Source organism: Coloeus monedula (assembly GCF_965178545.1).
Source record: "Coloeus monedula genome assembly, chromosome: 26".
Taxonomy (NCBI): domain Eukaryota; kingdom Metazoa; phylum Chordata; class Aves; order Passeriformes; family Corvidae; genus Coloeus; species Coloeus monedula.
The window spans coordinates 5164895-5187630 of NC_138806.1; the positions used below are offsets into that span (position 1 = coordinate 5164895).

Sequence of the window (22736 nt, forward strand, 5' to 3'; positions counted from 1 at the left end):
TATTGTATTCCAGCTGGGAATACAAATTTCCTCTCAGGAATGCTGGTTTCTGCTCAGGGATGCTACATCCCAACTGGGAATGCTGGTTTTGGGTCAGGAATGCTGAATTCCAGTTGGCAATGCTGGTTTCTGGTTGAGGATGCTCTATTCCAGCTGGGAATGCTGGTTTTGGGTCAGGAATGCTGGCTTCGGGTCAGGGATGCTACATCCCAACTGGGAATGCTGGTTTCTGGTCAGGGATGCTGAATTCCAGTTGGGAATGCTGGTTTCTGCTCAGGGACGGTGAATTCCAGTTGGGAATGCTGGTTTCTGGTTGAGGATGCTTTATTCCAGTTGGGAATGATAGTTTTGGGTCAGGAATGCTGGTTTCGGGTCAGGAATGCTGGGTTCTGGTTGAGGATGCTCTATTCCAGTTGGGAATGCTGGGTTTTGCTCAGGGATGTTGTATTCCAGCTGGGAATGCTGGGTTCTGGTCACGGATTCTCTATCCCAGTTGGGAATGCTGGTTTCTGCTCAGAGATCCAGGTTTCTGGTCGGGGACTCTGTATTCCAGTTGGACATACTGGTTTCTGGTCAGGGACGCTCTATTCCAGCTGGGAATGCTGGTTTCTGCTCAGGGATGGTGAATTCCAGTTGGGAATGCTGGTTTCTGCTCAGGGATGCTGAATTCCAGTTGGGAATGCTGGTTTCTGGTTGAGGATGCTCTATTCCAGTTGGGAATGCTGGTTTTGGGTCAGGAATGCTGGTTTCTGCTCAGGGATGCTGAATTCCAGTTGGCAATGCTGGTTTCTGGTTGAGGATGCTCTATTCCAGCTGGGAATGCTGGTTCCTGCTCTGGGATGCTGCTCTCTGGCTGAGGACGCCGCGCTCCGCTCCGGGATCCTTTCCCGGGGGGAATCCGCATCCCGCCGGGAGCGCGGGGGTGTCCGGAGGCTGCGGGAGTGTCCCGTGTCCCGTTCCCGTTCCCGAGCTGCCCCCGGCTCCCGCTGAGTCACCGCCCGGGGGCATCAATAATTCAGGAGGAGATGGGAATGAATGGAGGCAGGGATGAATGAACGGAGCCGCGCTGCCACCGTTGTGACGGCAGAGAGCCCGACTGGGCAGACTGGGCAGGTCAAACTGGTCAAACTGGGATCCACCCCGCCCTGGGCACAGCACCCCCTCCCCAGGAGCCCCCCCCCAGCCATTCAGGGACCGAGGGGTGGGATCTCATCCCAGCATTTGGGAGGGAGGGAGGGAAGGGCAGGGATCACCTGGCTGAGCCCTGGGCTGGGGGACCCCCAAAACGAACTGGTGGGAACTGGTTGGACCGGTTGAAGTCCCCAGGGATGTTGTGAGAGGTCAGGAAGGTGGAGGAATGACTGGGAGATGCTGCCATCTTTAAACGTCTTTAAAACTTCTCCTTTTCCTTTTCCTTTTCCTTCTCCTTCTCCTTTTCCTTTTCCTTTTCCTTTTCCTTCTTCTCCTCTTCCTTCTCCTCGTCTTCTTCCTTCTTCTCTTCCTCTTCCTCTTCCTCTTCCTTTTCCTTTTCCTTCTCCTTCTCCTTTTCCTTTTCCTTCTCCTTCTCCTTCTCCTTCTTCTCCTCTTCCTTCTCCTCTTCCTCTTCCTTCTCCTCTTCCTCTTCCTCTTCCTCTTCCTCTTCCTTTTCCTTTTCCTTTTCCTTCTTCTCCTTCTCCTTCTCCTCTTCCTCTTCCTCTTCCTCTTCCTCTTCCTCTTCCTCTTCCTTTTCCTTTTCCTTCTCCTTCTCCTTCTCCTTTTCCTTCTTCTTTCCCTTTCCCTTTCCCTTTTCCCTTTTTTTTTCAATTCGTATTTTTATTTTTTAATATTTTTTGTAGATAGGGAGACAGGGATGGAGAAGAGGGATGGAGAGAGGCAGGGCCCCACACGAGGGATCCCATTCTCCTTTTCCCGTGCCTCTTCCAAGGAATTCTGTGCCAGGGGGTGGCACAGGGATGTGCAGCGCTCACCCTGATCCACCCAGCAACGATTCCCAAACCTCCTTCCCTGCTCCCAGCCCATTCCCGGAGCAGCTCCAGCGCCCATCCCATCCCATCCCATCCCATCCCATCCCATCCCATCCCATCCCATCCCATCCCATCCCGAGGGCTCGGCACCAGATGGGATCCACGGCGGGATGCCGGGATTAAGGGATGAGAGGGATTAATCCCGATCCGTGTCCAACCAGGGGCCGGAGCGCGGCTTTGTACTCTCGGTAAATAACCGTGCCGGGGCCGGCCGTGCCAGCGCCGTGCCAGCTGTTTTCCAAGGATTTCAGGGCTCCCTCGCCTTTATCCCCACCCCTGCAGACGGGCAGGAGAAGGGAAGGTGCTGTACGCAGCTGCCAGGACCTGCCAGGCCCCGCTTCGGAGCACCCCCGGTGCCCATGGGGGGTGATTTTGGGGGGTCTGGGGGCTCCTGGCGGGCGCGGTCCCCCCGGAGCTGCCCGGCCCAGCCCGGGAGGCTCCTCCTGGTGACGGGAGGGGAAGCTGAGCTCGGGGACGGGCGGTGCCGGTGGCACGGGGACAGCGAGGGTTTGTCCATCCCAGGTCTGTCTCGGGGCTGGCTGGGAGGGTTTTGGGGTGCGAGAGGGTGCGGAGCTCGGGACGGGATGGGAATTGGAGCTCTGAGTGTCCTGCGGGTGTCCCCGAGGGGTCGGCAGAAGGGGAAGGAGCCGCTTGTCCTCCCGCTCTTCTTGTCACCGATAATAATCCGGAAGCCTCCCGGGTGTGGGATGGACAGAGGGGTCTGGCTGGACCCGTTTTTCCCTTGGGATGGGTCCGGCACAGCCCTTGGAGCGTGTGGGGCTGGGACAAACCCCGAGTCCCGTCCCCGAGGGTTCCCCGGTGGAAATCTTGAGCTGCGGTGCTGCCCTGGGTGTTGTTGGGAGCAGCTGCTCCATCCCCGGGCAGGATTCCTTCCCCACGCATTTTTCCCATGCTTTTTTCCCCTCTTATCTGCTTTGAAGTGACCTGGGGGAGGTCCTGTCCCCTCCACCACTCTCCTGTCACCTCCTCTGTTCCTCTCCTGACCCCTCTCCCCCTCTCCATCCAAGCAGCTCCGCCGCTTTTCCCGATCCAAAGGAATGACCCCGTTCCTTTCCCGGCTTCCCAAAAATCCGCCGGGACTTTGGATCCTTCCCCGCTGCCCTCCCAGCCCCGAGAATTCCGCCCTCCCAGCTGGGGACGGGAATTTGGGAGAGGGATGTGGAGGATGAGGACGAGGAGAGGCAGGAATGAGGAGCATCCTTATCTCTCCAGGCAGAGATAATGGAGCCGCTCCTGCGCTGGCAGCGGAGGGATCGTCGGGGCTTTTTAGGAGCTGAAAGAATCCCTTAATTGTGGCTTTTTTTAGCTCTGGGGAGACAAAAGACAAAAAAAAAACCACCGACCAAAAAAAGAAAAAAACCAAACCGCGAGTCTCCCTCCATTCGCCTTCCCACCGCTTTTACGTAAAGCTCCCCCGGGGGGCGGGGAGGGAATGGGGATGCTCCAGTCCCTGTTGGAATGGGGGATTCTTCCCATTCCTGGCTTTGTTGCCTCCTCCAGAGACGCTGGAAATGCTCCTGTCCCTGTTGGAATGGGGGATCCTTCCCGCTGCCTCCTCCAGAGGGGCCAGGGATGCTCCTGTCCCTGTTGGAATGGGGGATCCTTCCCGCTGCCTTCTCCAGAAGGGCTGGATGGGACATGGATACTTCGGGATTGGGTTTTTCCTGCGACCATCACCACGAGGGCACTGCCGGGGATCCAAGCTTTGCTCCAGCGGGATTCCCTCCTCTCGGGAAGCTCCGGAGGGCTTTAATCCAAGCAGGTTTAGTCCCGGGGGAGCTTTGGGCACCCCGAGCTTGGAGCCGCTCGCCCACCCCCCCTCCCACCCCCTCAGCCCCAAATTTCCACACTTTTCCTGGCGCAGCTTCCCCGTGGCTTTGGGTGTCTTTTATTGTGCTCTGGGCGGCTGCAATCCCTCACTCTCCTTTCCAAGCACTCCCTGCTGGAATTCCAGCCGGGAATTCCAGGATCCAACTCCAGGATTCCCGCTTTGGGGCTGGCTTGGCAGGAAATGGGTCATTTCGCAGCTGGAGTGGCGGCAGCGGGGGGGGACAGAGAGCGGCGAGGCGATGTCCCCTCCCTCCACCCCTTCCCTGCCACCAGGGTGGGATTCAGATCCCGCAGGGAATGATCTCGGTGTCCGTGGGGAATTTGGGGCTGCAGAAGCCCCCGGGGAAGGGTCTGGGCATGGATAGAAGGGTTGCTTGTGGGACAGAAGTGAGGAATTGGGGGGGGGGAACAAGGCCTTTGTGGCCAGGTTGGGGGTTCGGGGTGAGGTTTGGGATTTATCCTGAATCCACAGAGCCTTTCCCAGCTGGGAGATGTCCCCTGCATGCCCTGGGTGGGGGCGTGGGTGACCTTCCTCTCCTCTGGTGACAGGGGACATCCACCCTGGCACTGCCTGGCACTGCCTGGCACCCTCAAGGCAGGATCAGAACCTCCCAAAAGCACCCCCAGCACAGCAGGAATCTGGAATTCCACAGGGATGGGTGAGGCTCCACCAAGGTGCAACCCTTGGGGTGACCATGGCCAGGTCCCCCCTGCTCGGGGCAGGCTGTGGGTGCTGTCAGAGGGGCTGGGGGACAGCAGGGACACCCCGGGGGTGGCAGGGACAGGATGTGAGAGGGCTGAGGTGTCCTTTAATGCATCATCCCAGAGCAGGAGAAATCATCAGCCAGGCAGAGCCATAAAACCCAATTTTCCCTGGAATTAATGGGCTGCTGGAGGCCAAGGTCGGAGCAGTCATTGTCCCCTCTCCGAGGAGTCGTTGTCCCCTCTCCAGGCATCTCAACTCCCATTCCGGGTGCATCCCAGGAATGCCCATGGGACTGGCAGAGAGCCTCCCATAACTCTTGGAATTGTGTCCCCTCCGCTGCAGGGTCTGTCCTTTCCAGCACCCCGGGATATGTGGGGGTCCTTTGCCCACTTGGGGGGGTCCTGTGCCCACTTGGAGGGTTCTGTGCCCATCTTTGGGGGTCCCGTGCCCATCTGTGGGGGTCCCGTGCCCACTTGGAGGGTTCTGTGCCCATCTTTGGGGGTCCCGTGCCCATCTTTGGGGGTCCCGTGCCCATCTGGGGACAATCCCGTGCCCACAGGGCTGCCCTGAGTTTAGGGAAGGTGGGGGTGGGGTGGCTCTGTGCCGGTGCCAGTGACACTTTTGGGGGTTGTTGGACAGCACATCGTGCAGAGCATCAGGGCAGAACGGTCCCTTCCGGGCTAAAAATCCATTAACTCCTATCGTGCCTGGGTTGTTGGTTTGTTTGTTTTTTTCCCTTGGGTTTTTTTTTTGTGGTTTGACTGATTTCATAAATTATCCACAGCGGGTGAGCTCCGGGACCCGGGGGCAGCTGCAGGATGGGGGGTGCTGGGTTCACCTGGGACAGTGACGGTGTCCCTGTCACCCCCGGGGTGTGGGGACACCGGGGAGTCGGGGCTGGGGGGGATTTGGGGATGGGAAGTGGCAGGGATGGATGCAGGGATGGATGGAGGGATGGATGCAGGGATGGATGCAGGGATGGATGCAGGGATGGATGGAGGGATGGATGCAGGGATGGATGCAGGGATGGATGCAGGGATGGATGCAGGGATGGATGCAGGGATGGATTTAGGGCAGGGTGAGATCCCAGAGAACGGGAACAGGGGAAGGATCCAGGAAGGCAGAGCCAGGCTGAGGTGCAGCCCTGGGTCTTATCTCGACCAGGAGCTGCCAGCCCCATCCCTCTGCTTCCCTAAGGAGCCATCCCAGGCCGGGATCCGGGTCAGCATCACCCCAAACCCAGAGCAAGGTTCGCGGAAACCACAGCCTTGAGGGTGGGGAGCCCCAAAATCCACAGAGCCCCAAAATCCACCTGCTACACCCCAAAACCACCCCCATTAGGGATCAGAGCTGCGTCCCACGGCCCCAGGGATGGGAACAAGGAATGTTTCAGTCCACCCCTGCATCCCTTCCTGGGTGTGAGGCGCTGCCAGGGCTCTTTGTCCTCCAACGACAACAACCGAGCCCAGCAGTCAATTTTCCAGCAATTAACTACGGCGAGAACATTTCAAGTCCTCCCAAACCCCGCCTCGCAGGATTAATTAAATCTTCCAATTAATGTCTCATTTAAATGGCGATGATGGCTGTTATCATTTCATATTGATTTCTTTCTTTTTTTCCCCTTTTTCCCCCATCTTTAAATAGAGCTGTTGTTACTTTCCAGCGCCGCCTTTTCCACAGTCTGGGAGCTGTTTGTTCCCTCTCTGTTGGATTTGCCAACCTTCAACAAGTGTCTGGAAAATCCAGGCTTGGATTTTTGGGGTTATTGACAGGCAGAAGTGCTGGGGATGGCCACAGATTTGGGGATATTTGTGCCGAAAATCCACATTTTCCATGTCCGCGGCGTGAACTTTCCGGCGGCGAGCGTGCGCTCCTGAGAAATTGGGATCCTGGAAAATTTAATTCTCCCTGCTCCAAACCCGAAGCCATCACTCTCTCCTGGCTCCCAGAGCCATAAAACTTCCCGCTGCTCTGCTTCCAGAACGAGCCGGGCGTTTATGATTCCCGGGAGCGGAGTAATGGATGTGTAACCTCCGGGAATTGCCAAGGTTATTCCGGCGCTCGGCACGTGAGCCCGGCTCCGGCGGCTCCTGCCGGCTTCATTTCCAGGGGTTTGCCGGTGTGGGAGCTCCAAGGCACCGGAATGGCACTGGGAAGGTTTATCCTGCAGCGGGAAGGGGGAGAGACGGGTGGGATTGGGATTGGGATTGGGATTGGGATCGGGAATGGGAATGGGGGTCGGTGCTGGGAGCAGGAGGGGGAGGAGGCTTGGAGCTGGCAGTGGGGGTGAAACACATCAGATCCTGAGCTCAGCCTGGGAATGTGGAATGGAGCATCCTTGGATGAGGTTACAGCATCCCTGGATGAGGGTGGAGCATCACTGGATGAGGATGGAGCATCCCTGGATGTGGATGGAGCATCCCTGGATGTGGATGGAGCATCCTTGGATGTGGGTGGAGCATCCCTGGATGAGGATGGAGCATCCTTGGATGTGGGTGGAGCATCCCTGGATGAGGATGGAGCATCCTTGGATGTGGATGGAGCATCCCTGGATGTGGATGGAGCATCCTTGGATGAGGATGGAGCATCCCTGGATGTGGGATGGAGCATCCCTGGATGAGGATGGAGCATCCCTGGATGTGGGATGGAGCATCCCTGGATGTGGATGGAGCATCCTTGGATGAGGATGGAGCATCCCTGGATGGGGATGGAGCATCCCTGGATGAGGGTGGAGCATCCCTGGATGAGGATGGAGCATCCCTGGATGGGGATGGAGCATCCCTGGATGAGGGTGGAGCATCCCTGGATGAGGGTGGAGCATCCTTGGATGAGGTTAGAGCATCCCTGGATGAGGATGGAGCATCCCTGGATGAGGGTGGAGCATCCCTGGATGTGGGTGGAGCATCCCTGGATGGGGATGGAGCATCCTTGGATGGGGGTGGAGCATCCCTGGATGGGGATGGAGCATCCTTGGATGAGGGTGGAGCATCCCTGGATGTGGATGGAGCATCCCTGGATGAGGGTGGAGCATCCTTGGATGAGGATGGAGCATCCCTGGATGAGGTTAGAGCATCCCTGAATGTGGATAGAGCATCCCTGGATGTGGGATGGAGCATCCTTGGATGTGGATGGAGCATCCCTGGATGAATCTCAGCCCAGGAATGTGGGATGGAGCATCCCTGGATGGGGATGGAGCATCCTTGGATGAGGGTGGAGCATCCCTGAATGAGGATGGAGCATCCCTGGATGTGGATGGAGCATCCCTGGATGAGGGTGGAGCATCCCTGGATGAGGGTGGAGCATCCCTGGATGTGGGTGGAGCATCCCTGGATGGGGATGGAGCATCCCTGGATGTGGGTGGAGCATCCCTGGATGTGGGTGGAGCATCCCTGGATGTGGATGGAGCATCCCTGGATGAGGGTGGAGCATCCTTGGATGAGGGTGGAGCATCCCTGGATGGGGATGGAGCATCCCTGGATGTGGATGGAGCATCCCTGGATGAGGATGGAGCATCCCTGGATGAGGATGGAGCATCCCTGGATGTGGATGGAGCATCCCTGGATGAGGATGGAGCATCCCTGGATGAGGGTGGAGCATCCCTGGATGCAGCTCAGCCCCATCCTCAGGCACAGCGAGGGATTTTTGAGGGTGTCCCATGACAGGGATTGGACTCGATGACCTTTGGGGGTCCTTCCCAACCCCTTTTCCATGATCCCATGACCCACACGAGCCTCTCCATCCCGGCTCCCTGCTCCAGAGGAAACGTGGGACCAGCCACATCCAGGGGGTGCTGGGACACCCATCCCCATCCCCCCCTGACCGCTCCCTTCTCCCGCTGCAGACCAGGAGCTCCCGGCACTCCCAGGGCTCCCAGCCTGGCCTGGCCGACCAAGCCAAGCTCTCCTTCGCCTCGGCCGAATCCCTGGAGACGATGTCGGAAGCGGAGCTGCCGCTGGGATTCAACAGGATGAACCGGTTCCGGCAGAGCCTGCCCCTGTCCCGCTCCGCCAGCCAGACCAAGCTGCGCTCCCTAGGTACCCCCTGGCACCGAACCCTCCGGGGGTGGAGCGATGGATTGGCTTCCATCCGCCCCAAAAAAACCCCAGGATGAGCGGGAGGAACCTCAGGGTGGCCCAGGAGGAGGAGCTGCCTTCAGCAGGGCGAGGTTGGGTGGCCGAACATCCCCAACCCCTTTTTTTTGGGTGGCCCAGGAGGAGGAGCTGCGTTCAGCAGGGCGAGGTTGGGTGGCCAAACATCCCCAACCCCTTTTTTTTGGGTGGCCCAGGAGGAGGAGCTGCCTTCAGCAGGGCGAGGTTGGGTGGCTGAACATCCCCAACCCCTTTTTTTTTGGGTGCCCCAGAGCCCTCTAGGAAGATCTCCCCTCACCAGGGCAAGGCTGGGTGACCAATCCCTATTTTTTGGCTGCCCAAGCACCCCCCACCCCCTTTTGTTTTAGGTGCCCCAAAACCTCCCACGTTCAGCAGGGCGAAGCTGAGCAGCCAGAGCTCCCCCGACCCCCTTTTTTTGGGTGTCCCAGAGCCCTCCAAAAGCCCCCAGCACCTCTGTGGAGAAGGGACACGGGCACAGCTGACCCCTCTGTGCTCCCTGTGCTCCCAGGGGTGCTGTTCCTGCAGTTTGGGGATGAGACGAGGAGGGTGCACATCACGCACGAGATCAGCAGCATGGACACCCTGCACGCCCTCATCGTCCACATGTTCCCGCAGAAGCTCACCATGGGCATGCTCAAGTCCCCCAACACCGCCATCCTCATCAAGGACGAGTCCCGCAACGTCTTCTACGAGCTCGAGGATGTCCGGTGAGAGCAGAGGGCTCAGAATCCCACCCCGGGCTGGTTTTTATTCCTTTAAATCCAACACGAGGCAGGAAATCTGTGGGATCAAGGAGAAACGGGGTTGGTGGGTGCAGCGCTGGGATTTGGGGTGCCTGGCCCCGGTGCTCAGGCTCTGCCTCTCCTTCCAGAGACATCCAGGACAGAAGCATCATTAAAATCTACCGGAAAGAGCCGCTCTACGCCTCGTTCCCGGCCTCTCACATCACCAACGGCGACCTCAGGGTGAGAGGGGACACGGGGACAGCCCGGGGAGGGCGGCGGGACCTGGTGGGGTGGGATCGGTAAAGAGAGAAAGCGGCAGAGATGGGAATTGTGTGTGGCTGGGATTCATCCTGCCTGCTTCCAACGAGGGTTGGGGGCTGACAGCGGGGTCATAAGCACGGTTTTTAGGGAATTAAATCATCAGGATAATGAAACCATCGGGATAAACCATCGGGATAAACCATCGGGATAAATCACCCCACTGCTGGCCGGGAAATAAGGGAAGGGTTTTTGCCAAGGCGCCGGAACCGCTGGTCCTTGGAGGGGCGGAGGGCAGAGCAGGGCAGGGGTCACTCCGTGCTGACCACCCCACCCCATTCCCGCAGCGGGAGATGGTCTACACTTCCCGGGAATCCTCTCCCACCCGCCGCCTCAACAACATGTCCCCGGCTTCCCACCTGGCCTCCGGCTCCCCTCCGCCCGTGCTCCAGTCCTCGTCGCCATCCCGCTCCCGCATGTCCTACAGCGGCGGCCGCCCGCCCTCCTACGCCGGCAGCCCCGTCCACCACGGCGAGCGCCTGTCCAGCCTGCCCCCGGCCCAGGGCGTGTCCCCCAGCCCCAGCGCCATCCTGGAGCGCCGCGACGTGAAGCCGGACGAGGACCTGGCGGGCAAGAACGTGGTGCTGGTGAAGAACGAGGGGCTCTACGCCGATCCCTACGGGATGGTGCACGAGGGGCGGCTCAGCATCACCTCCACGCAGTCGCTGGCGGGCATGGGGGACCCTTTTGGCTACTCGGGGGGGCTCTACAAGCGGGGCTCAGTGCGGTCACTCAGCACCTACTCGGCGGCCGCGCTGCAGACGGAGCTGGAGGACAGTTTGTACAAGCCCAACGCGCCCATCTACAGCGACACGTACGGGCCCGGGCTGGGATTCCGCATGCCGCCGTCGTCCCCGCAGAAGATGGTGGAGCCCGGGCAGAGCCCGCACAGCCCCTACTCGGGCCCGCCGAGCCGCTCGTCGCCCGTCCGCCAGTCGTTCCGCAAGGATTCCTGCTCCTCCGTCTTCATGGACAGCCCCGTGGGCAAAACGCGCAACCCCAGCTCGTCCGGGCCCCCCGAGCTGTTCCCTGGCCCAGGCGAGCGGCCACTCTCGGGATTTAGCTCGCCCGGACCGGCCAAGGACACGGAGACGAGGTGAGAGGAGGCGCGGGGAAAGCCCCAGGCGGGTGATTTTTGGAGGGGGAGGAGGAGGAGCAGAGGAAGGCGCTGCCCCGGCCCCACCGCGGTGGAGGTGCCGGGATGGGGAAGGAAGCAGCGGGTGAGGGCTGGGGGTGCTGGATTTGGGCACGGAGAGCGGCTGAGGGGCGTGGATGCAGCTGGTGACAGCAGCGCTGCCGTGTCCCCAGCTCCCGGCGCGGCAGGGACGGGCTGTGAGCGGGGCCAGGAGCAGCCGGGGGCCGGCCGGGGTGATGGCAAATCTGGCTCCTGAGCCGTCCCCGTCCCTTTCCCGGCACAGGGAGCGGATGGAGGCCATGGAGAAGCAGATCGCCAGCCTGACGGGGCTGGTGCAGAGCGCGCTGCTCCGCGGCTCCGAGGCCGAGACCCCCAGGTGAGGGCGGGAGTGGGACCCCCGGGGGCTGGGATGTCCCTCCTGAGGGTCCCGTGCCCCTCGCAGGGGACACCAAGCCCCGCCGTGCCCGGCCCACGCTCATTCCCCTCCTCTCCTTGCAGTGAGAAGACAGAAGCCACCAACGGCGGGACCCCCCCGTCAGCGTGTGAGTGACCCCTGGCCCTGCAGGACCCCCGCCCCTCACCCCATGGGTGATCCAGGGTGGGCTGTGCAGCCCCCCCAGGTGCTGGTGCCCAGCGGGACCCCCCGCCCCCCCCCATCCTGCTCTGGGGTGGCCTCAGAGCAAGCAGGGAGGGGTAGCGTGGATGGGGGAGTTTTGGGGACCACCAGAGCTGAAGGGTTGATTGGGGAAAGAAAAGAAGTGGGTGCTGAAACCTGTCCTGGGGTGGGTGTCACCCCGCAGCAGCCTCTGCTTGTGCCCCCGCAGCCACCAGCCGCAGTGGCATGGGGACCCCGGTGCCCGCGCCGCCGCCGCCCTCGGCCACCAGCACCCCTGCGGGGCAGCCCACGGCCATCACCCGCCTGCACATGCAGCTGCACCTGCACGACCTGCAGCAGAACGCCAGCGACCTCCGCAACCAGCTGCAGCAGCTCAAGAAGCTGCAGGTGGGTGCCTGGGGTGGGGGGACCCCAAATCTGACCCAGCTCGTACTGGGGTGGGATGGGAAAATGCCCTTTTCTGAGTGGGGTTGGTGTGGGAGAGCTCAGGGATCTTTCCTGAATCCAAGCTCAGGGATCCTTCCCCATTCTGAACTCAGGGATGCCTCCCTGTGCTGAGCTCAGGGATCCTTCCCAAATCCAAGCTCAGGGATCCTTCCCCATTCTGAGCTCAGGGATCCTTCCCAAATCCAAGCTCAGGGATCCTTCCCAAATCCAAGCTCAGGGATCCTTCCCCATTCTGAGCTCGGGGATCCTTCCCAAATCCAAGCTCAGGGATCCTTCCCAAATCCAAGCTCAGGGATCCTTCCCAAATCCAAGCTCAGGGATCCTTCACGAATCCAAGCTCAGGGATCCTTCCCCATTCTGAGCTCGGGGATCCTTCCCAAATCCAAGCTCAGGGATCCTCCCCCATTCTGAGCTCGGGGATCCTTCCCAAATCCAAGCTCAGGGATCCTTCCCCATTCTGAGCTCAGGGATCCTTCCCAAATCCGAGCTCAGGGATCCCTCGCCAGTCTGAGCTCAGGGATCTTCCCTGAATCTGGGCTCAGGGATCCTTCCCAAATCTATGTTCAGGGATGCTTGCCCATGTCCAGCTCAGGGATCCTTCCCCACCCTGAGCTCAGAGATCCTTCCTGAATCCAAGCTCAGGGATCCTTCCCCACTCCAAGCTTGGAGATCCCTCCCCATGCCCAGGGATCCCTCCCCATGCCCAGCTCAGGACTGGTCCCTTGTGGGGCCCCTTTTCCTATCCTGGGGGGTCTCTCCCAGCCTGACCTCCCCCCTCCTCCTCCTCCTCCTCCTCCTCCTCCTCCTCCTCCCACAGCTGCAGAACCAGGAGACGGTGAAGACGCTGCTGCGGCGGACGGAGACGGAGATCAGCGTGCGGGTGACGGACACGATGCGCAAGCACGAGGACCCTCTGCAGCGCCAGCGCAGCTTGGTGGAGGAGGAGCGGCTCCGCTACCTCAACGAGGAGGAGCTGATCACGCAGCAGCTCAAGTGAGCCTGGGCAGGGGGCCCCGCACGTCCCTGCGGGGCACAGACCCTCCCCAGGGGCACAGCAGCAGCTCTGCACTGCCCAGGGCATGTCCCAAAGTGGGGAGGGGGCCCAGCCCAGTGACCACGTCCCTGAATGAGGAGGGGTCCCCAAATCAGTGACCACATCCCTGAAGGAGGAGGGGTCCCCAAAAATAGTGACCACGTCCCTGAATGAGGAGGGGTCCCCAAAAATAGTGACCATGTCTCTGAATGAGGAGGGGTCCCCAAAAATAGTGACCATGTCTCTGAATGAGGAGGGGTCCCCAAATCAGTGACCACGTCCCTGAATGAGGAGGGGTCCCCAAATCAGTGACCACGTCCCTGAAGGAGGAGGGGTCCCCAAAAATAGTGACCACGTCCCTGAATGAGGAGGGGTCCCCAAAAATAGTGACCATGTCTCTGAATGAGGAGGGGTCCCCAAATCAGTGACCACGTCCCTGAATGAGGAGGGGTCCCCAAAATAGTGACCACATCCCTGAATGAGAAGGGGTCCCCAAAAATAGTGACCATGTCTCTGAATGAGGAGGGGTCCCCAAATCAGTGACCACATCCCTGAAGGAGGAGGGGTCCCCAAAATAGTGACCACGTCCCAGAGTGAGGAGGGGTCCCCAGCCCAGTGTTGCCCTCTCCCACACGGGCACCTGCCACCCTCGGGGTTCTCACCCTCCTGGCACAGCAGTGACCTCCCCCCCCCCCCAGTGACCCCTCTGCCCTCCCCCTGTGCCCACAGCGACCTGGAGAAGTCCGTGGAGAAGATCCAGAAGGATCTGGCCCACAACCACCGGCTGATCCCGGTGCAGGAGCTGGAGGAAAAGGCCGTGGTGCTCAAGCAGCTGGGGGAGACCCTGACGGACCTAAAGGGTGAGGAGGGCGCTGGGGGGGGGCAAACGGAGCCATCTGGCCTTTCCCTGCTCCATCCCTGCCTCGGGAATGCTCCAGGATGTCCTGGGTTTGTGTTTGCACCTGGGATTCTCCAGGTTTTCCATTCCCTCTGGATTTGTGTTTGCACCTGCGATCCTCCAGGTTGTTCTGAATTTGGGTGTTTGTACCTGGGATATTCCAGGTTTCCCACTGCCCCTGGATTTGGGTGTTTGCACCTGGGATATTCCAGGTTGTTCTGAATTCCAGGTTTCCCACTGCCCCTGGATTTGGGTGTTTGCAGCTGGAATGCTCCAGGTTGTTCTGAATTTGGGTGGTTGCACCTGGGATATTCCAGGTTTCCCACTGCCCCTGGATTTGGGTGTTTGCACCTGGAATGCTCCAGGTTGTTCTGAATTTGGGTGGTTGCACCTGGGATATTCCAGGTTGTTCTGAATTCCAGGTTTCCCACTGCCCCTGGATTTGGGTGTTTGCACCAGGGATTCTCCAGGATTTCCTGGATTTTTGGGTTTGTGCACCCGAAATTCTCCAGGTCGTCCCTTGCCCCTGGATTTGTGGGTTTGCACCAGCCGGGGTTTCCCCCTGCACTCCCAGCTACCCATCGGTGCCAGGTGTGTCCTGGTGCCCACAGGTGCTGAGGTGGCACCTCCAGGGGACAAAATCGAGTGGATGACGGGCACAGGAATCCACGGAAGCCCTGGATCCACCCCACGGCGTTCCACCACGGCTGCGACGGACACGGGGCGCTGGCAGGCGTGGCTGCCCTGGCAGTGCCAGCCGGGCACCGGGAGGCACCCAGTGGTGACCCTGGTGACGCTGGTGTCCCCTCGCAGCCCAGTTCCCCAGCCTGCAGAGCAAGATGCGCGTGGTGCTGCGGGTGGAGGTGGAGGCCGTCAAGTTCCTCAAGGAGGAGCCCAACCGCCTCGATGGGCTCCTCAAGCGCTGCAAGACCGTCACCGACACCCTGGCCCAGATCCGCAGGTGAGCCCCGAGCCCCCCGAGGGCACGGCCAGCCCCCCTCGGGACCTCCTTTGTCCCCACAGCTCGGTGCCACCTCCTCTCTGCGCGCCCCGAACTCTCAGGGCAGGAGGGCACCTGAGGGGTGTTGATAAAAGCTTCGTTTTTTCTGCTAAAGGACCCCAAAAACACCCTCAGTTCTCTCCAGGTGTGGGTGGAACCATCTTTTTCGATAAAAACCTCGTTTTTCCTCTAAAGGACCCCAAAAACACCCTCAGGCCTCTCCAGGTGCAGGTGGGACCCTCTTTTTCTATAAAAGCCTCATTTTTCCTCTAAAGGACCCCAAAACCACCCTCGTGGTCCTCTCCAGGTGAGGGTGGAACCATCTTTTTCTATAAAAGCCTCATTTTTCCTCTAAAGGACCCTAAAAACACCCTCGGGCCTCTCCAGATGCGGGTGGGACCCTCTTTTTCTATAAAAGCTTCGTTTTTCTCTAAAGGACCTCAAAAACACCGTCGTGGTCCTCTCCAGGTGTGGGTGGAACCATCTTTTTCGATAAAAACCTCGTTTTTTCTCTAAAGGACCCCAAAAACACCCTCAGTTCTCTCCAGGTGTGGGTGGGAACCATCTTTTTCGATAAAAACCTCGTTTTTCCTCTAAAGGACCCCAAAAACACCCTCAGGCCTCTCCAGGTGCAGGTGGGACCCTCTTTTTCTATAAAAGCTTCGTTTTTCTGCTAAAGGACCCCAAAAACACCCTCGTGGTCTCTCCAGGTGTGGGTGGGACCCTCTTTTTCTATAAAAACCTCGTTTTTTCTCTAAAGGACCCCAAAAACACCCTCAGTCCTCTCCAGGTGTGGGTGGGACCCTCTTTTTCTAGAAAAGCTTCGTTTTTCCTCTAAAGGACCCCAAAAACACCCTCGTGGTCCTCTCCAGGTGTGGGTGGAACCCTCTTTTTCTAGAAAAGCCTCATTTTTCCTCTAAAGGACCCCAAAACCACCCTCGTGGTCCTCTCCAGGTGTGGGTGGAACCCTCTTTTTCTATAAAAGCCTCATTTTTCCTCTAAAGGACCCTAAAAACACTCTCAGGCCTCTCCAGGTGCAGGTGGGACCCTCTTTTTCTAGAAAAGCTTCGTTTTTCCTCTAAAGGACCCCAAAAACACCCTCGTGGTCTCTCCAGGTGTGGGTGGGACCCTCTTTTTCTATAAAAACCTCGTTTTTTCTCTAAAGGACCCCAAAAACACCCTCAGTCCTCTCCAGGTGTGGGTGGGACCCTCTTTTTCTAGAAAAGCTTCGTTTTTCCTCTAAAGGACCCCAAAAACACCCTCGTGGTCCTCTCCAGGTGTGGGTGGAACCCTCTTTTTCTAGAAAAGCCTCATTTTTCCTCTAAAGGACCCCAAAACCACCCTCGTGGTCCTCTCCAGGTGTGGGTGGAACCCTCTTTTTCTATAAAAGCCTCATTTTTCCTCTAAAGGACCCTAAAAACACTCTCAGGCCTCTCCAGGTGTAGGTGGGACCCTCTTTTTCTAGAAAAGCTTCGTTTTTCCTCTAAAGGACCCCAAAAACACCCTCGTGGTCCTCTCCAGGTGTAGGTGGAACCATCTTTTTCGATAAAAACCTCGTTTTTCCTCTAAAGGACCCCAAAAACACCCTCAGGCCTCTCCAGGTGCAGGTGGGACCCTCTTTTTCTATAAAAGCTTCGTTTTTCTGCTAAAGGACCCCAAAAACACCCTCGTGGTCTCTCCAGGTGTGGGTGGGACCCTCTTTTTCTATAAAAACCTCGTTTTTTCTCTAAAGGACCCCAAAAACACCCTCAGTCCTCTCCAGGTGTGGGTGGGACCCTCTTTTTCTATAAAAGCCTCATTTTTCCTCTAAAGGACCCTAAAAACACCCTCGGGCCTCTCCAGGTGTGGGTGGAACCCTCTTTTTCGATAAAAACCTCGTTTTTCCTCTAAAGGACCCCAAAAACACCCTCAGTCCTCTCCAGGTGTGGGTGGGACCCTCTTTTTCTAGAAAAGCTTCGTTTTTCCTCTAAAGGACCCCAAAACCACCCTCGTGGTCCTCTCCAGGTGTGGGTGGGACCCTCTTTTTCTAGAAAAGCTTCGTTTTTCCGCTAAAGGACCCCAAAAACACCCTCGTGGTCCTCTCCAGGTGTGGGTGGAACCATCTTTTTCGATAAAAACCTCGTTTTTCCTCTAAAGGACCCCAAAACACCCTCAGTCTTCTCCAGGTGTGGGTGGGACCCTCTTTTTCTATAAAAGCTTCATTTTTCCTCTAAAGGACCCCAAAACCACCCTCGTTGTCCTCTCCAGGTGTGGGTGGGACCCTCTTTTTCTATAAAAGCTTCGTTTTTCCTCTAAAGGACCCCAAAACCACCCTCAGTCCTCTCCAGGTGTGGATGGGACCCCGTCTTTTGATAAAAGCCTCATTTTTCCTCTAAAGGACCCCAAAACCACCCTCGTGGTCCTCTCCAGGTGTGGGTGGGATCCCCTTTTTCCCTTATCCCTTCGGAAAAAACTCAGGATTGTCCATCAGGATGGAGACACAGCGCTCGGCGTGAGCAGAAACCTCCTCCCTGAGGAGCAGGGAATTGTTCTGCCAGGGAAAAATCCTCTCCCGGAGCCCATCCCGGGTGGAGCCCACCTGCCCGATCCCATTAGGATCTCGGGATGGCTCCCGGCTCGGCAGAACGGGATCGCCCGGGGGGTTCCGTGCTAGCCTGGTTTTCCAGGGAAATGAGCTTGTAGGATCATGCAGTGCCTGTCACCCTCATCCCGAAATCCCAAATTGGGCCTGAGTGCCTGCCCTCAATCCCAAAGGCAGTTCCAGCCCGATCTGACGGAGGGGAAGGGTTCGCAGGGATCCGATTTCCCGCCAGGTTCATGAGGGTGGATGAGTAGAGGAGCTCATCCCCAAAACAGCACCAAGCCCAACGCCTTTCCCAGACCTCAGAGCGCCTCAACCCTCAGGAAATCAGGATTTTGTAACCCCCCACCCCCCTCCACCGATGCCCCGCAGCCCCTCAGTGCCTCCGCTCTGTCCCAGGCAAGTGGACGAGGGCGTGTGGAGCTCGCCCAGCAGCCTGAGCCAGTCGCCCAAGAAAGTGGCCCCGGAGACGGATTTCAGCAAAGGGCTGGAGCTGGAGATGCCCACCAGCCCCCCCGTGAGCCTGCACCACCTGACGGCCACCCCTGAGCCCCTGGGCGTGCCCGGCTTCGGGCACAGCCCCCCGCAGCCCCAGAGCCACCCCGGCAAGAGCAATAACCCCAACCGAGCCCCGGAGATGGTGCCCGCCAAGACGCAGACGGGGCCCGAGACCCCCAGCAAGAAGAGCGCGGACAAGGCGGTGTCCGTGGAGGTGAGAGCCCGGCACGGGGGGTGCTCAGCGCTGGGGGGCTTCGCTGGAGGGTCTGTCCGTGTGTCCCAGGTGAAAATGGGAACGGGAGCAGCGTCCATCCCGCTCCTCCTCCTCGGTGGGGTGGAGAGTTCTGGGTGATGCAGCGTGGGGGGAGGAGGGGGAGGTGAAATTTGGGGGTGGGGGCAAAACTGGCGCCCACCCAGCTCCTCGCAGTGGGTTTGGGGGGTGTCACAGGGTTGTGGGTCACGTCCTGCCCGCCAGGAACGGGGCTGGAGCGGGCTCTGTGTCTGCAGGCGGCCGAGCGGGACTGGGAGGAGAAGCGGGCGGCGCTCACCCAGTACAGTGCCAAGGACATCAACCGGCTCCTGGAGGAGACCCAGGCCGAGCTCATGAAGGCCATCCCCGACCTGGAATTCGCCGCCAAGCACAAACAAGCCCCGGGCAGCGGCAGCGCTGCCTCCACACCCGAGCACAAACCCTCCAAGCCACAGCACACCCCCAAATCGGGGGGCAAAGGGGACCCCAACGGCCGCCGGGGCTCAGGTACGGGGTGTGGAGGGTGGGGGTCGCCTCTGGAGGAGGGGCTGGGGGGTGTGGGGTGCTGTCCCCGGGCTGGTCACCGCTGGGGTGTTGGATGAGAGGGGCAGGGACCGGCGCGGTGCCCTCACAGCTCCGTTTGTGCCCAGACGAGCTGACGGTGCCGCGGTACCGCACTGAGAAACCCTCGAAGTCGCCGCCGCCTCCCCCGCCCCGCCGGAGCTTCCCCTCGTCCCACGGGCTGACCACGACCCGCAGCGGCGAGGTCATTGTCACCAGCAAGAAGGAGCCCGGCTTTATGAAGGTGGGGACGGCGGGGTGGCCGCTGGGTTGGGGTGGTCAGTGGCACCTGGTGCCCCCCGGTACCTCCCGGTGCCCCCCGGTGCCCTCCCCAGCCCTCACGGCCCCGCTGTCCCCCGCAGAAGGCGGAGTCGGAGGAGCTGGAGACGCAGAAGCCGCAGGTGAAGCTGAGGCGGACGGTGTCCGAGGTGGTCAGGCCAGCGTCCACCCCGCCCATCATCGCCTCTGCCATCAAGGACGACGACGACGAGGACCGGATCATCGCGGAGCTGGAGGTGAGCGCGGGAGGGGCCGCGGGACCCCCACCCTAGAGGTGACACCCAGCCGCCCTTCTGCTCGGGGGACAGCTCGGGATGGGGTTTGGGGTGGGACAGCCCCGACACCGGCACCGCAGGGGGGTTCCCGCTCCTCCCGGGGCCGCGGGGACGGAGCGGTGGCACCGCCGGGGACAAGTGCTGCACGCCTGGGTCCTCCTGCAGCACTTCCCTCCCGCCCTGGGCTTTCAGCCAGACTCACCTGGGTTTTAGCACGGCACAGGTGCTCCAGTGGGATGGGGATGGGTTTTCCCTGGATGGTTTTCCCCCACGAGGGAGGAGAACTGGGGATGGTGCAGTTGTGGGACAGGTGATGGTGCAGGTGGGGTTGGTGATGCTGCAGGAAGCAGGACTGGACCAGTGACTCTGCCGGCCAGGGGACTGGTGACACTGCTGGCCAGGGGACCTGTGACTCTGCCGGCCAGGGGACTGGTGACTCTGCTGGCCAGGGGACTGGTGGTTCTGCTGGCCAGGGGACTGGTGGCTCTGCTGGCCAGGGGACTGGTGACTCTGCTGGCCAGGGGACCTGTGACTCTGCTGGCCAGGGGACTAGTGACTCTGCTGGCCAGGGGACTGGTGGCTCTGCTGGCCAGGGGACTGGTGACTCTGCTGGCCAGGGGACTGGTGGCTCTGCTGGCCAGGGGACCTGTGACTCTGCTGGCCAGGGGACTGGTGACTCTGCTGGCCAGGGGACTAGTGACTCTGCTGGCCAGGGGACTGGTGGCTCTGCTGGCCAGGGGACCAGTGACACTGCTGGCCAGGTGACCAGTGACTCTGCTGGCCAGATGACCAGTGATTCTGCCGGCCAGGGGACCAGTGACACTGCTGGCCAGGGGACCAGTGACACTGCCAGCTGAGGGCCAGTGGCTCTGCTGGCCAGGGGACCAGTGACACTGCCAGCAGCACAGGGGCAATGCTACCTCTGCCCCTGACAGCCGCCAAGGTTTCCCCTGCTGCGAGCCCCGGACAGGCTCGGGCTGTGCCCTGCTCACCCCAGCCCTTCCCCCTCCAACGCCGTGTTTGACTCCCCAGGTGTTTCAGCGCAGCTCCGCCTCCCCTTTCCTCCCCACGCTCCGTTGTGACCCCCTCGAGGCCGTGTCCCCGGGCCACTCCGACCCGTGGCCCAACGGAGCCGCGGTGGCAGCCGAAGGATGGAAGGTAACAGCTCCCCGGGGCTGCGCTCTCACCGCCTTCCTCCTCTGCCTCTTCTGAGCTCACTTCTGCCGCTTTTCTCTGATTTAACCAACTAATTAACGGCTTCTCTCCCCACTGCCTCGCTCACGGCACTGACGCGGCACCGGACCCAGCACTAACCCACGGCCGCGGCTCCCGGGAGGCTCCCGGGAGGCTCCCGGGCCACCCCAGCACCGCACCGGGCACGGCACGGGCAGCGCCCGCCGCTCTCACGCCACGCTGGGTGCCCGGGGGGTGGGCGGTGCATGGGAGAGCCCGCTCTGAGTGCATGGAAAGGGAAGGGTTGGAGCAGAGTCCGCTGGTTTGGATCTGCCTGGGCTCGGCTCCGGGTTTCTCCCTGCCCTCCTGACCTCCGTGCTGGGCTCTGGGGTGGGGAGAGCAGGAGGAAAATGCCTGGAGGGCGTCTGGGAAGGAGCAGGGAATGCCCAAAGTAGGAAGAGAAGGAGGAAAATGCCTGGAGAGGGATTGGGATTAAATAAGGGGTTGCCAGGGTGGAGAAAACAGAAGGAAATGCCTGGAGAGTGCTCAGGATGGAGCAGGGAATTCCCAGGATGGAGAGAGCAGGAGGAAAATGCCTGGAGAGCGGCTGGGATGGAGCAGGGAATGCCCAGGTGGGGGCAAAGAGCAGGACAGGGGCTGCTGCCGTGCCAGGAGCGAGGGGAGCTCTGGCTCGTCCCCAGAGGGAGGGTCTGGCCCCTTGCAGGGGTCCCACGGGGTCCCTCCCCTCTCCTGGGACACCAGGGCTGGATCATCCCTCTGTCCCTCTGCTCCAGAGCTGGGATGGCTCCAGCTGCACACCCAGAGCTCCGTGGCCTTCCCAGAGCTGGCGTTTCCCTCCCGCTCTGCCCCAGGCTCTGGGGCAGCTGCAGGGGCACCAATCCTGCCAGGGCATCTCTGCAGCTCCTCTGCCCTCGGCTCGGCTCCCTCAGGCATTCCATGGATGTCCCTCGGGACGGGAACAGGGAAGTGGGGCAGGAAGAGCGGCATTTTTGGGGTAATTTCTTGCCCCCTCAGGGTATGAAAGCTCGGGTGCCCCTGAGCAGCTCGGCTGGGATGGCTCAGCCCTCGCTGGAGCTCTGCTCTCACACCAGTGCCCGCAGTTTGTTACCAGCATGGAGAAATCCCAGCTGGATGGTGGCAGCGGGATTTCCAAAGGCATTCGGGAGGTGCAGAAACACCAGCTTCGTTTTTGCTCTATTCTTTTTTGCTCCAATGGGATGCCAGGGCTGGAGGAGGGAGCTGAGCTTCCCCTTCCAGTCCCTGTCCATGCTGTGGGATGTAGGGCTGGACAGGAGGGAGCTGAGCCTCTCTCCATTCCCTGTCCATGCTCAAGATCCCAAGGGGATTTCAGGGCTGGAGGAAGGAGCTGATAATTCTTTTCCAGCCCCTGTCATGCTGTGGATCCCTGTGGGATGTAGGGCTGGACAGGAGGGAGCTGAGCCTCTCTCCATTCCCTGTCCATGCTCTGAGTCCAGTGGGATGTAGGGCTGGACAGGAGGGAGCTGAGCATCCCTTTCCAGCCCCGTCCACCCTGTGCCTCCCTGTGGGATCTCAGGGCTCCAGGAGGGAGCTGAGCACCCCTTTCCAGTCCTTGTCCACTCTGTCCCTCCCAGCGGGGTGTGTGGGATGGGCAGGAGGGATCGGAACCTCCCTCCCTGCCCAAACTCCCGCCTGGAACTCCGCCGTGCCCGCAGGCGCCGGCGTGGGGGGACCCCAATAATTTGTGGCGCCCCGTGGTGCCCCCCCAGGCAAACCCAGCTGCCGCCTGGCCCCTAATCTGTCTGAATTCTCTACCCAGGAGCCGCTGGCGCTGGCAGCCCCGGCGAGCCGCGCCTTCTCCCTGCCCCAGATCGTGCTCACCGAGTGGGTGTCGGAGCCGCCGTCCCCCGAAGCCGAGCCGGAGCTGTGGGTGGCACCGGGCAGCGCCGGAGCAGGAGGGCAGCTGCCACCCGAGGGGACAAGGAGAGGCCGTGTGGCGGCTCCTGGCAGCTCCCCAAAATCCCCGCTGGCGCAGGGACCCCGTCCAGCCCCGCAGCCCCCCGGCAGCGCATCCCGGGGGCTCCCTCCGGCAGCCAGCAAGGCCCCGCCTTTCCCGAGGGATAAAACGGGGGGACAAGGAGGGGACGCGGCTCTGGACGCTGCCGGCAGGCCAGGAGGCAGCGGCAAGACTTGTCCCCAAGGTCCTGGGGCTGCGCAGCCTCCTCGGAGCCAGGCGGGAGGTGCCGGAGCTGCGGAG

The 22736-nt window shown here is 60.5% G+C and overlaps 1 protein-coding gene across 1 annotated transcript in view; it reads left to right on the top strand.

Annotated features, from left to right (window-relative positions):
- The window catches only part of SRCIN1 (SRC kinase signaling inhibitor 1), a gene marked incomplete at its 3' end in the record, with an annotated part of 47367 nt that overhangs the window by 19964 nt on the left and 4667 nt on the right, over positions 1–22736 (top strand). Inside the window, exons 3-16 of the mRNA XM_082297136.1 lie at positions 8423–8615; positions 9199–9397; positions 9562–9655; positions 10021–10829; positions 11152–11244; positions 11367–11410; positions 11693–11871; positions 12749–12924; positions 13694–13824; positions 14676–14823; positions 17843–18155; positions 18449–18698; positions 18842–18996; positions 19115–19267. Of these exons, the coding sequence (XP_082153262.1) occupies positions 8423–8615; positions 9199–9397; positions 9562–9655; positions 10021–10829; positions 11152–11244; positions 11367–11410; positions 11693–11871; positions 12749–12924; positions 13694–13824; positions 14676–14823; positions 17843–18155; positions 18449–18698; positions 18842–18996; positions 19115–19267 (2937 nt within the window). The remainder of the gene's footprint in view (positions 1–8422; positions 8616–9198; positions 9398–9561; positions 9656–10020; positions 10830–11151; positions 11245–11366; positions 11411–11692; positions 11872–12748; positions 12925–13693; positions 13825–14675; positions 14824–17842; positions 18156–18448; positions 18699–18841; positions 18997–19114; positions 19268–22736) is intronic.